The 14220-nt window shown below is 36.6% G+C and overlaps 1 protein-coding gene across 2 annotated transcripts in view; it reads left to right on the top strand.

Moving 5' to 3' along the window:
- Window positions 1-14220, top strand: part of GTF2E2 (general transcription factor IIE subunit 2) — a 62551-nt gene that overhangs the window by 43993 nt on the left and 4338 nt on the right. Inside the window, exon 7 of one of the 2 annotated variants that reach the window (XM_082444686.1) lies at window positions 3136-3284. The exons of the other annotated variant lie outside the window; for it this stretch is intronic. Coding sequence (XP_082300812.1) covers window positions 3136-3269 — 134 coding nt within the window. The 3' untranslated portion in view covers window positions 3270-3284. Of the gene's footprint in view, window positions 1-3135; window positions 3285-14220 lie in introns of those variants that run through there. 2 annotated transcript variants of the gene reach the window in all.

A 14220-nucleotide genomic window follows, 5' to 3' on the forward strand; every position in this document is an offset into this window, starting at 1 on the left:
AGGCATGTTTGAAAAAAATTTCAACAGCCTGCCTAATGCCCATCCTAAAGTTTGCACCAATTTTTGGGACCAATTTATATGCGAAGGTATCCATTTCTTTACCCTCACTAGATGTTTTTAGTTAACTTTGCCGGCCTCACAGAAAATACAGATTATCTTGATTTTAATTTGTATTTTCTTGCCGTGATTTTTATAAAATTTACACCAGTTTATTTCTCTTTGTACCTCTGTCAGTAAATCTGAGCATTTTCTGTCCCTACAAACATTAACAAGTAATTAAATTTGGGATCTTGTGAGATCCTGTTTCTAAAATTAGGTCCTGCCTTCCAGTGTTCATCTTAAGTATTTATACAGCTGTAATACATTTACACAGTAGATGTATTATTTAAATACTGCAACAGCATTGAGCTAAGGAAAGCCATGGATTAAAGTAGAAATGTTTCATTGAAACAAAGACATTGAAGAATTTTTATTCAGGTATTTTCCTCTGAATACAGCTCAAGTGATGTTTCTTTTAGCAAAAGGAAGTAGTTAAATTTTGTTTTAATGTCCTTTCAATTCCACTGTACTATGAAAATGTATAGTGTTGTATATTCTTTTTGGTGGTACAGTAACACAGACTGGCTTTCCAGACCATTCCTGTCATATTGCCTCTGTCATTGTGTCATAAGCGGCCTGAGGTATATAAGCTCTGTACACATCAGGTACAAAGTGAAAGTAGTTTCAGTCTTCAAGGAACTGAAATTTTGCAATGCTGGTAACACAGAGGTTTGGTAAAGAGTGAACTGAGTGAAGTTTAACACTGAGTGAAAGGTGTTTTTATTACATGTATCTTTTTCTCCTTACCTTTTTGTTATACAGAGAGAAGTACACAGTATAGTTGTTATACAGTTATATCACGTATTACTTATTCTAAATAGTAAATACAATTTTTACAAGTTGATAGTTAGAATTTAACGTCATATTTAAAATGTCAGAACTATTGTGTGTGACATAATTCCTTCAGCAGCTATGTAAATCTGACCTATAAATTCCCTGATATGGTGTACATTTTAAAATAATTTTGTGTGCCTTTTTGGAATTAGATGTTTTTGTTGCTGACGTGGAAGTTTGGCCTGAAGCTGTTTTCTCTCATATATGCCTGATGTGAGCAGAGCTAGCCATGTTAGTCACATTGTTCTCAAAGCTTGGCTAAGAGGTAGATAGCTGGGGGCTTGTAGCTTTCACTTAGCGAAAACTGGGGAGAGCACTGTTCCCGCTCTTGCAGCAACAGCAGACCCTGGGCAGCTGCAGAGTTGCAGTTTTCTTGACTCCATCAGAGAGCTGAGGTTGCAGGGCAACCACCTAACCTGGAATCGAAGGAAAGGCAGGCACCTCCAAGAAAAGGTGGGATGCAAACACGTGTCTACCTGGCACAGGGAACATGAACACTTCTCAGAAGAATTCAGTTAAAATGTTTAATGACCTGCTAAACGCTTAGTGTGGACTAGCAAGCGAGTGTAGAACCCCTGGGGGCCGCAGACACATGGGAGTTCGCACCCACTCACAGGCTCTTCTCTGCAGACTGCCCTCGCTGCTTACAAAGCAGAGGCCAGGGTGGGGATACTGGCATTATAGGGCAGGTGTGGAGGAGGGGAGCAGTAGACGCTTCAGAAGAGACATGAAGCCCTGTCTGGCTTCTCCTTCCTCCCTGTCTCCCATGAGACAGAAGCCTTCAACTCCTGTGAGGCGAAAAGAAAGAAACACCCTCTACCTGGGGAAGGGAGGAATATATGCTGGGCCCAGAACTTTGGCAGAGGGGGCAGGGCAGGAACACTGAGAAGGCTACCCCCAGACACCTCGGAACATAGGGCTTGTCTAAATGAAGCTGAGGCTTAATCGGAATATCAGAGAACTCCCACCCACCTCCATACAGGCTGACAGATTTGGAGTAACAGGTAGCAGTGGAATTCCGTGAGAGTCGCAAGAGCATGGAGGCTGGCAGACCATCCAAGGTGCAGCATAGGGAAAACCTAAAAGAGCAGGTTGAGCAGACACTGAGGAAAAACCCTCTGGCAAAGCAGTCTCTACCCTAAACACAAGGTATGGCTGGAGGCATTTGGAGCCTGTGGTGCATTGTGGGTAACCATAGCAGCAACAGATTCCAAACCAAGTTCACATTCTGACAACAGAATGCCTCTACCTCCACACGCTGAAGGCCTAGCAGAAGGAAAGGCGTGCCCATTTCCCAGCACAAAAACTATTTACCTCAGTCTCAGCTGTCCTACAGAGGATATCCTGCTTTCAAAAAAATTATGAGGCATAAAAAGAAGCAAGGAAAAGCAAAGCACTTTTGAGACAAGGGAATTTACAGAACCAAATTCTTAGGACACAGATATTGGAACTGTCAGACATGGAATTTAAAATAACACTGGTTGATACGTTAAGGCCTCCAGTAGAAAAGGCAGACAGCATGCATGATCAGGTAGGATATTTCATCAGAGAGATAGACATGATAAGAAAATCAAATGAAAATTCTAGAAATGAAAAGCACAGTAACAGAGACAAAAAATGCCTTTAGTAAGCTCATTAGTCAACTTGGCATAGCCAAGGAAAGAATCTGTAAACTGCAAGATAGGCCAGTACAAATTAAACTGAAATGCAGAGAGACAAATGTGAAGAAATACAGCAGAGCCTCCATTAGCTGTGAGATAACATCAAATGGTCTGAATTTATAATTAAAATCTCAGAAGGAGAAGAGAAAGAGAATGGGAGAGAAGAAATAATGGCTAAGTATTTTGTAAAATTAATGATAGACACCAAATCAGAGGTCCAGGAAGCTCAGAGAACATGAGGCAAGATAATCCCCCCAAAGAAACAAATGACAGAAAAAACACCTAAGCATATCATTTTCAAACTGCCAAAAACTGAAGGTGACGAGAAAATATTGAAGTAGTCAGAGGAAAAAGCTCATTACAGAGGAAAAAAGAATTACAGCAGACTTGTCATTTGACCCTGTGCAAACCAAAACACAGTGCAGTGACATCTTTAAAGCACTAAAAGGGAAGAAATTTTCAACACAGAATTCTGTACCCAGCAAAAGTAATCTTTAAAAAACGAAGGATAAATACTCTCTCAGAGGAATATTCTCTTCAGTATCACAGAAACTGAGAGAATTCACTGTCATCAGACCTGCATTACCAGAAATCCCTGAAGGAAGTTCTTCAAGCAGAGGGGATGTGATACTAGACAGAAACTTGGATCTATACAAGGAAGTAAGTGTGCTGTAAATGGAATAAATGAAAGTAAATATAAAATTCATGTTTGTCTAATTAAAATTCTTAATTAAAAATTTTAATCACTCTGAAAGATAGCTGACTATAAAGCAGAAATATTAGACATGAATTGTGTTTAGAGCATATGTAAAAGTAAAATTTATGACAGTAGCTCAAAGGTCAGGAGGGAATATACTATTATAACATCTTTACATATGATCTGGTATAATTTACTTGAAGTTAGGCTCTGGTCAGCTAAAGATGTGTATTGTAAACCCTAGGACAACCACTGAAACCATTAAAAAAAAAAGTATAGTTAACAGTACTATATTGTATAGTTGAAAGCTGCTAAGAGAGTAGGTTCACAAGAAAAAGGATTATCACTATATGAGGCGATTTATGTTAACTGAACTTACTGTGGTAATCTTTTCACAATATATACATGTATCATATCATTATGTTATACATCTAAAGTTAATACGGTGTTATATATCAATTACATATAGCTCCATAAAGAAAACTATAAGTAATAAGACAATAATAGAAAATGGAATCATAAAAATATATTTAGTTAATCCAGATGAGCACAGGAACAGAAGGAAAAAGGGAGTAGATGAAACAAATAGAAACAGTGAGCAAGATGATAGATTTTATTCCAACCACATTAAGTGATAATTATGTTAAATGTAAATCATCTAAACATACTAAGACAGATTTTCATCTGTCTAAACATACAAAATCATATAACATACTTTTCACTGTAAAATCATCTAAACATACTAATTGAGATAGATGTAAATTGCCTAAACATAAGACAGATTTTCAGATTGGATGCAAATGCAAGACCCTAGTATACGCTTTCTATGAGAAACTTTATAAAAACGTGGGTTAAAAGTAAAAGAATATAAAATGATGTATCATGCAAACACTAATCAAAAGAAAGCTAGAGTATTAGTATCAGGCAAAGTAGTCTTCAGAACAGAGAAAATTACCGAGGATAAAGAGGAACATTACATAATGATAAAGGGTTCACTTCTCCAAGGATATATAATAGTCCTAAATATATGTATATTTAACAACAGAGCTTTAAAATACATGAGTTAAAAGTAGATACAGAACTTCCCTGGTAGTCCAGTGGGTGAGACTCCGCACTCCCAATGCAGGGGACCCAGGTTTGATCCCTGGTCGGGGAACTAGGTCCCGCATGCATGCTGCAACTAAAGATCCCATGTGCTGCAGCTAAGACCTGGTGCAGCCAAAATAAGTAAATAAATATATTAAAAATACAGCTATAACTGAAAGGAGAAATAGACAAACCCACAATTAAGATTGAATTTCACAGCACTGCTCTCTCAATAATTGATTGAACAAATAGATGGAAAATTAATAAGGATATGAAAGTCTTAAACAATACTATAAACCAACTTGACCTCATTGATATTTATAAAACAAGACTACCCAAAAACAGAATACATATGTTTTCCATTGTACATGGGATATTCACCAAGACAGATGGTATTCTAGGCCACAAAACCTTAATGAATTTAAAAGAATTGAAAGCATATAAAAGATGTGCTTGGATCATAATGGAATTAGGCTAGAAATCAGAGATATATTTGGAAATGCTCCAAAGTATTTGGAAATTAAATAACACTTTTAAATAACTCGTGGTTCAAGGAGGAAATCACAAGGGAAGTAAAAAAGTATGTTGAATTAAATGAAAGTGAAAGCACAAGATACCAAAATTCATGGGATGCAGCTACAGCAGTGCTTAAAGGGAAATAGAGCATTAAATAGTTACATTAAAAAAGGACATTACATTATGGATATACAACATTTTATTCATCCATTCATCAGTTGATGGGCATTTGACTTGTTTCTTTTTTTTGGCTATTGTGAATAATGGTACTATGAACATTCATGTGCAAGTTTTTGTGTGGAAATAATTTTTCATTTCTCTTAAGTACATACCTAGGAGTGGAATTGCTGGATCATGTGGTAATTCCAATGGCTAACTTTTGAGCAATTGCCATACTGTTTTGCAAAGTGGCTACATCATTTTACATTCCCACCAGCAGTGCATGAGGGTTCCAGTTTCTCCACGTCATTGCTAACACTGATTTTAGCTGTCGTACTGGGTGTGAAATGGTATCTTATCGTAGTTTTGATTTACATTTCCCTAATGATGAGCATCTTTTTGCTTAATGGCCATTTGTATATTGTCTTTTTTTATTTTTAAAATTTTTATTTATTAAAAAATTTTTATTTTTATATTGGAGTATAGTTGATTTACACTGTTGTGTTAGTTTCAGGTGTACAGCAAAGTGATTCAGTTATACATGTATATTATCTTTTGAGAAATGTCTGATTAAATTCTTTACCTATTAAAAAAATTTTTTTATTATAGAATTTTTTTTCTGTGCTATACAACATATCCTTGTTGCTTATCTATTTTATATACAGTAGTTTTTGTATCTCTTAATCCCATTCCCCCCAGCTTGCCCCTCTCCTCTTCCCTCCCCCCACTGGTAACCACTAGTTTGTTCTCTATATCTGTGGGTCTGTTTCTGTTTTCTTATATTCACTCGTTTTATTTTTTTAGATTTCACATATAAGTGATATCATACAGTATTTGTCTTTCTCTTTGTCTTACTTCATTTAGCACAATACCCTCCAGGTCCATCCATGTGGTTGCAAATGGCATTATTTCATTCTTTTTGTGGCTGAGTAGTATTCCATTGTATATATGTACCACATCTTCTTTATTCATCTGCTGATGGACACTTAGGTTGCTTCCATATCTTGGCTATTGTAAATAGTGCTGCTGTGACTATCGGGGTGCACATATCTTTTTGAATTTGTGTTTCATTTTCTTTGGATATATACCCAGGAGTGGAATTGTTGGGTCACATGGTAGTTATATTTTTAGTTATTTGAGGAACCTTCATACTGTTTTCCATAGTGGCTGCGCCAAGTTACATTCTCGCCAACAGCGTACAAGGGTTCCCTTTTCTCCACATCCTTAACAACATTTGTTATTTGTCATCTTTTGATGACAGCCATTCTGACAGGTGTGAGGTTATATCTTATTGTATTTTTTATTTGTATTTTCCTGACGATTAGAGATGTTGAGCATCTTTTCATGTGCCTGTTGGCCACCTGTATGTCTTCTTTGGAAAAATGTCTATTCAAGCTTCTGCTCATTTTTTAATCAGGTTGTTTATTTTTTTGATATTGAGTTGATAGAGTTGTATGAACCATTTGTATATTTTGGATATCAACCCCTTATCTGTCATATTATTTGCAAGTATTTTTTCCCACTTGGTATGTTGTCTTTTCGTTTTGTCAGTGGTTTCCTTGGCTGTGCAAAATCTTTTAAGTTTAATTAGGTCTCATTTGTTTATTTTTTATTTATTTCTTTAACATCTTTTTTGGAGTATAATTGCTTTACATTGTTGTGTTAGTTGCTGCTGTATAACAAAGTGAATCAGGAGGGCAGACAGCAGAAGCAAGAAGAACTACAATCCTGCATCCTGTGGAACAAAAACCACATTCACAGAAAGATAGACAAGATGAAAAGGCAGAGGGCTATGTACCAGCTGAAGGAACAAGATGAACCCCCAGAAAAACAACTAAATGAAGTGGAGATAGGAAACCTTCCAGAAAAAGAATTCAGAATAATGATAGTGAAGATGATCCAGGACCTTGGAAAAAGAATAGAGGCAAAGATCGAGAAGATGCAAGAAATGTTTAACAAAGATCTAGAAGAATTAAAGAACAGACAAAGATGAACGGTACAATAACTGAAATGAAAAATACATGAGAAGGAATCAATAGCAGAAGAACGGATAAGTGACCTGGAAGGCAGAATGGTGGAATTCACTGACATGGAACAGGATAAAGAAAAAAGAATGAAAAGAAATGAAGACAGCCTAAGAGACCTCTGGGACAACATTAAACGCAACAACATTCGCATTATAGGGGTCCCAGAAGGAGAAGAGAGAGAGAAAGGACCTGAGAAAATATTTGAAGAGATTATAGTCGAACACTTACCTAACATGGGAAAGGAAATAGCCACCCAAGTCCAGGATGCGCAGAGAGGCCCAGGCAGGAGAAACACACCGAGACACATAGTAATCAAATTGACAAAAATTAAAGACAAAAATTATTGAAAGCAATAAGGGAAAAATGACAAATAGTGTACAAGGGAACTCCCATAAGGTTAACAGCTGAGTTCTCAGCAGAAACTCTACAAGCCAGAAGGGAGTGGCATGATATATTTAAAGTGATGAAAGGGAAGAACATACAACCAAGATTACTCTACCCGGCAAGGATCTCATTCAGATTCAACGAAATCAAAAGCTTTACAGACAAGTAAAAACTAAGAGAATTCAGCACCACCAGACCAGCTCTACAGCAAATGCTAAAGGAACTTCTCTAAGTGAGAAACACAAGAGAAGAAAAGGACCTACAAAAACAAACCCGTAACAACTAAGAAAATGGTAATAGGAACATACATATCGATGATTACCTTAAATGTGAATGGATTAAATGCTCCAACCAAAAGACACAGGCTCACTGAATGGATACAAAAGCAAGACCCATATATAAGAGACCCACTTCAGACCTAGGGACACATACACACTGAAAGTGAGGGAATGGAAAAAGATATTCCATGCAAACGGAAATCAAAAGAAAGCTGGAGTAGCAATACTCATATCAGATAAAATAGACTTTAAAATAAAGAATGTTACAAGAGACAAGGAAGGACACTACATAATGATCAAGGGATCAATCCAAGAAGAAGATATAACAATTATAAATATATATGCACCCAACATAGGAGCCCCTCAATACATAAGGCAACTGCTAACAGCTATAAAAGAGGAAATTGACAGTAACACAGTAATAGGGGGGACTTTAACACCTCACTTACACCAATGTACAGATCATCCAAACAGAAAAGTAATAAGGAAACAGAAGCTTTAAATGACACAATAGACCAGATAGATTTAATTGATATCTGTAGGACATTCCATCCAAAAACAGCAGATTACACTTTTTCCTCAAGTTCTCATGGAACATTCTCCAGGATAGATCACATCTTGGGTCACAAATCAAACCTCAGTAAATTTAAGAAAAGTTGAAATCATATCAAGCATCTTTTCTGACTACAACACTATGAGATTAGAAATGAATTACAGGGGAAAAAACGTAAAAAACACAATCACGTGGCAGCTAAACAATACGTTAATAAATAACCAAGAGATCACTGAAGAAATCAAAGAGAAAATCAAAAAATACCTAGAGACAAATGACAGTGAAAACATGACAATCCAAAACCTATGGGATGCAGCAAAAGCAGTTCTAAGAGGGAAGTTTATAGCTATACAAGCCTACCTCAAGAAACAAGAAAAATCTCAAACATTCTAACCTTACACCTAAAGGAACTAGAGAAAGAAGAACAAACAAAACCCAAAGTTAGCAGAAGGAAAGAAATCATAAAGATCAGAGCAGACATAAATGAAATAAATAGAAACAAAGAAAACAATAGCAAAGATCAATAAAACTAAAACCTGGTTCTTTGAGAAGATAAACAAAATTGATGAACGATTAGCCAGACTCATCAAGAAAAAGAGGGAGAGGACTCAAATCAATAAAATTAGAAATGAAAAAGGAGAAGTTACAACAGACATACAGAAATACAAAGCATCCTAAGAGACTACTACAAGCAACTGTATGCCAATAAAATGGACAACCTGGAAGAAATGGACAAATTCTTAGAAAGGTATAACCTTCCAAGACTGAACCAGGAAGAAACAGAAAATATGAACAGACGAATCACAAGTAATGAAATTGACACTGTGATTAAAAATCTTCCAACAAACGAAAGTCCAGGACCAGATGGCTTCACAGGTGAATTCTATCAAACATCTAGAGAAGAGCTAACACCCATCCTTCTCAAACTCTTCCAAAAAATTGCATAGGAAGGAACACTCCCAAACTCATTCTATGAGGCCACCCTCACCCTGATACCAAAACCAGACAAAGATACTACAAAAAAAGAAAATTACAGATCAATATCACTGATGAACATAGATGCAAAAATCCTCAACAGAATACTAGCAAACAGAATCCAACAACACATTAAAAGGATCATACACTATGATCAAGTGGGATTTATCCCACAGATGCAAGTATTCTTCAATATATGCAAATCAATCAATGTGATACACCATATTAACAAATTGAAGAATAAAACCATATGATCATCTCAATAGATGCAGAAAAAGCTTTTGACAAAATTCAACACCGATTTATGATAAAAACTCTCCAGAAAGTGGGCATAGAGGGAACCTACCTCAACATAATAAAGGCCACATATGACAAACCCACAGCAAACATCATTCTCAGTTGTGAAAAACTGAAAGCATTTCCTCTAAGACCAGGAACAAGACAAGGATGTCCACTCTCGCCACTGTTATTCAACATAGTTTTGGAAGTCCTAGCCACGGCAATCAGAGAAGAAAAAGAAATAAAAGGAATCCAGATTGGAAAAGAAGAAATAAAACTGTCACTCTTTGCAGATGACATGATACTATACATAGAGAATCCTAAACATGCCACCAGAAAACTACTAGAGCTAATCAATGAATCTGGTAAAGTAGCAGGATACAAAATTAATGCACAGAAATCTCTTGCATTCCTAAACACTAATGATGAAAACTCTGAAAGAGAAATTAAGGAAACACTCCCATTTACCATTGCAACAAAAAGAATAAAATACCTAGGAATAAACCTACCTAAGGAGACAAAAAGACTTGTATGCAGAAAACTATAAGACACTGATGAAAGAAATTAAAGATGATACCAACAGATGGAGAGATATACCATGTTTTTGGATTGGAAGAATCAATATTGTGAAAATGACTGTACTACCCAAAGCAATCCACAGATTCAATGCAATCCCTATCAAATTACCAGTGGCATTTTTTTTTTTTTTTACAGAACTAGAACAAAAAATCTTAAAATTTGTATGGAGACACAAAAGACCCTGAATAGCCAAAGCAGTCTTGAGGGAAAAAAACAGAGCTGGAAGAATCAGACTCCCTGACTTCAGACTGTACTACAAAGCTACAGTAATCAAGACAATATGGTACTGGCACAAAAAATGGAAATATAGATCAATGGAACAGGATAGAAATCCCAGAGATAAGCACCTGTGGTCAACCAGTCTATGACAAAGGAGGCAAGGATATAGGAGAAAAGACAGTCTCTTCAATAAGTGGTGCTGGGAAACCTGGACAGCAGGTAAAAGAATGAAATTAGAAGACTCCCTAACACCATACACAAAAATAAAGTCAAAATGGATTAGAGACCTAAATGTAAGACTGGACACTATAAAACTCTTAGAGAAAAACATAGGAAGAACACTCTTTGACATAAATCATAGCAAGATCTTTTTTGATCCACCTCCTAGAGTAATGGAAATAAAAACCAAAATAAACAAATGGGACCTAATGAAACTTAAAAGCTTTTGCAAAGCAAAGGAAACTACAAACAAGATGAAAAGATAACCCTCAGAATGGGAGAAAATATTTGCAAATGAATGAACGGACAAAGGATTAATGTCCAAAATATAAACAGCTCATGCAGATCAATATTAAAAAAAAAACAACCCAATTGAGAAATGGGCAGAAGACCTAAATAGACATTTCTCCAAAGAAGACATACAGATGGCCAAGAAGCACATGAAAAGCTGCTCAACATCACTAATTATTAGAGAAATGCAAATCAAAACTGCAATGAGGTATCACCTCACACTAGTTAGAACGGACATCATCAGAAAATGTACAAACAACAAATGCTGGAGAGGGTGTGGCGAAAAGGGAACCCTCCTGCACTCTTGGTAGGAATGTAAATTGATACAGCCACTATGGAGAACAGTATGGAGGTTCCTTAAAAAACTAAAAATAGAACTACCATACAACCCAGCAATCCCACTACTGGGCATATACCCAGAGAAAACCATAATTCAAAAAGACACATGCACCCCAATGTTCATTGCAGCACTATTTACAATAGCCAGGTCATGGAATCAACCTAAATGCCCATTGACAGACGAATGGATAAAGAAGATGTGGTACATATCTACAATGGAATATTACTCAGCCATAAAAAGGAATGAAATTGGGTCATTTGTAGAGACGTGGATGGATCTAGAGACTGTCATACAGAGTGAAGTAAGTCAGAAAGGGAACAACAAATATTGTATATTAACTCATATATGTGGAACCTTGAAAAATGGTACAGATGAACTGGTTTGCAGGGCAGAAATAGAGACACAGATGTAGAGAACAAACGTGTGGACACCAAGGGGGGAAAGTGGTGGTGGGGGGGTTGGTGGTGGGATGAATTGGGAGATTGCGCTTGACATGTATACACTAATATGTATAAAATGGGTAACTAATAAGAACCTGCTGTATAAAGAAATAAATAAAATTCAAAAATTCAAAAAATAAAAGTGAATCAGCTGTATGTATACATATATCCCCATATCCCCTCCCTCTTGCATCTCCCTCCCACCCTCCCTATCCCACCCGTCTAGGTGGTCACAAAGCACCAAGTTGATCTCCCTGTGCTATGCGGCTGCTTCCCACTAGCGATTTATTTTTCATTTGGTAGTGTATATATGTCAGTGCTACTCTTTCACTTCGTCTCAGCTTACCCTTCCCCCTCCCCGTGTCCTCAAGTCCATTCTCTACGTCTGCGTCTTTATTTCTGTCTTGTCCCTAGGTTCTTCAGAACCATTTTTTTTTTTTTAAGATTCCATATATATGTATTAGCATATGCTATTCGTTTTTCTCTTTCTTACTTACTTCACTCTGTATGACAGACTCTAGGTCCATCCACCTCACTACAGATAACTCAGTTTCGTTTCTTTTTATGGCTGGGTAATATTCCATTGTATATATGTGCCACATCTTTATCCATTCATCTGTCGATGGACACTTAGGTTGCTTCCATGTCCTGGCTATTGTAAATAGAGCTGCAGTGAACATTGTGGTACATGACTCTTTTTAAATTATGGTTTTCTCAGGTATATGCCCAGTAGTGGGATTGCTGGGGCATATGGCACTTCTATTTTTAGTTTCTTAAGGAACCTCCATACTGTTCTCCAGAGTGGCTGTATCAATTTACATTCCCACCAACAGTGCAGGAGGGTTCCCTTTTCTCCACACCCTTTCCAGCATTTATTGTCTGTAGATTTTTTGATGATGGTCATTCTGACTGGTGTGAGGTGATACCTCATTGTAGTTTTGATTTGCATTTCTCTAATGATTAGTGATGTTGAGTATTCTTTAATGTATTTGTTGGCAATCTGTATATCTTCTTTGGAGAAATGTCTGTTTAGGTCTTCTGCCCATTTTTGGATTGGGGTGTTCGTTTTTTTGGTATTGAGCTGTATCAGCTGCTTGTAAATTTTGGAGATTAATCCTTTGTCAGTTGCTTCATTTGCAAATATTTTCTCCCATTTTGAGGGTTGTCTTTTCATCTTGTTTATGGTTTCCTTTGCCGTGCAAAAGCTGTTAAGTTTCATTAGGTCCCATTTATTTTTGTTTTTATTTCCGTTTCTCTAGGAAGTGGGTCAAAAAAGAATCTTGCTGTGATTTATGATATAGAGTGTTCTGCCTATGTCTTCCTCTAAGAGTTTTATAGTGTTTGGCCTTAGATTTAGGTCTTTAATCCATTTTGAGTTTATTTTTGTGTGTGGTGTTAGGGAGTGTTCTAATTTCATTCTTTTACAGGTAGCTGTCCAGTTTTCCCAGCACCACTTACTGAAGAGGCTGTCTTTTCTCCATTGTATATTCTTCTCTCCTTTATCAAAAATAAGGTGACCATATGTGCGTGGGTTTATCTCTGGGCTTTCTGTCCTGTTCCATTGATCTATATTTCTGTTTTTTGTGCCAGTACCATCTTGTCTTGATTACTGTCACTTTGTAGTATAGTCTGAAGTCCGGAAGCCTGATTCCTGCATCTCCATTTTTCTTTCTCAAGGTTGCTTTGGCCATTCGGGGTCTTTTGTGTTTCCTTACAAATTGTGAAATTTTTTGTTTTAGTGCTGTGAAAAATGCCATTGTTAGTTTGATAGGGATTGCATTGAATCTGTTTATTGCTTTCGGTAGTATAGTCATTTTCACAGTGTTGATTCTTCCAATCCAAGAACATGGTATATCTCTCCATCTGTTAGTATCATCTTTAATTTCTTTCATCAGTGTCTTATAGTTTTCTGCATACAGGTCCTTTCAGGTCCTTTTTGTCTCCTTAGGTAGGTTTATTCCTAGGTATTTAATTTTTTTTGTTGCAATGGTAAATGGGAGTGTTTCCTTAATTTCTCTTTCAGATTTTTCATCATTAGTGTATAGGAATGCAAGAGATTTCTGTGCATTAATTCTGTATCCTGCTACTTTACCAGATTCATTGATTAGCTCTAGTAGTTTTCTGGTGGCATGTTTAGGATTCTCTATGTATAGTATCATGTCATCTGCAAAGAGTGACAGTTTTATTTCTTCTTTTCCAATTTGGATTCCTTTTATTTCTTTTTCTTCTCTGACTGCTGTGGCTAAAACTTCCAATACTGTGTTGAATAATAGTTGTGAGATTGGACAACCTTGTCTTGTTCCTGATCTTAGAGGAAGGAGACTAGGATGCCTAGATCTTGGTTTCTAAATACCATTCTCCAGTAAAAGGAGTCAGGACTCCTTGGCAAAGAGTTGATTCCAAGTTTGGGGAAATGCAAGATGAGCTTGGAACATGTTTTGGTACCAGAAAGTAAGAGAATGCTCAAAAAACCCCCAAACAACAAAAAAGGGAAGCAAGTCAGAAAGAGCCAGGGACAATTTGAAGCGACTCAATGACCAAAGCCAGGATATTTGAACAAGAAAATAAATAATGATAGTAATGA

The sequence above is a fragment of the Balaenoptera physalus genome, assembly GCF_965194825.1.
Source record: "Balaenoptera physalus genome assembly, chromosome: 21".
In the NCBI taxonomy this organism is placed as follows: Eukaryota; Metazoa; Chordata; class Mammalia; order Artiodactyla; family Balaenopteridae; genus Balaenoptera; species Balaenoptera physalus.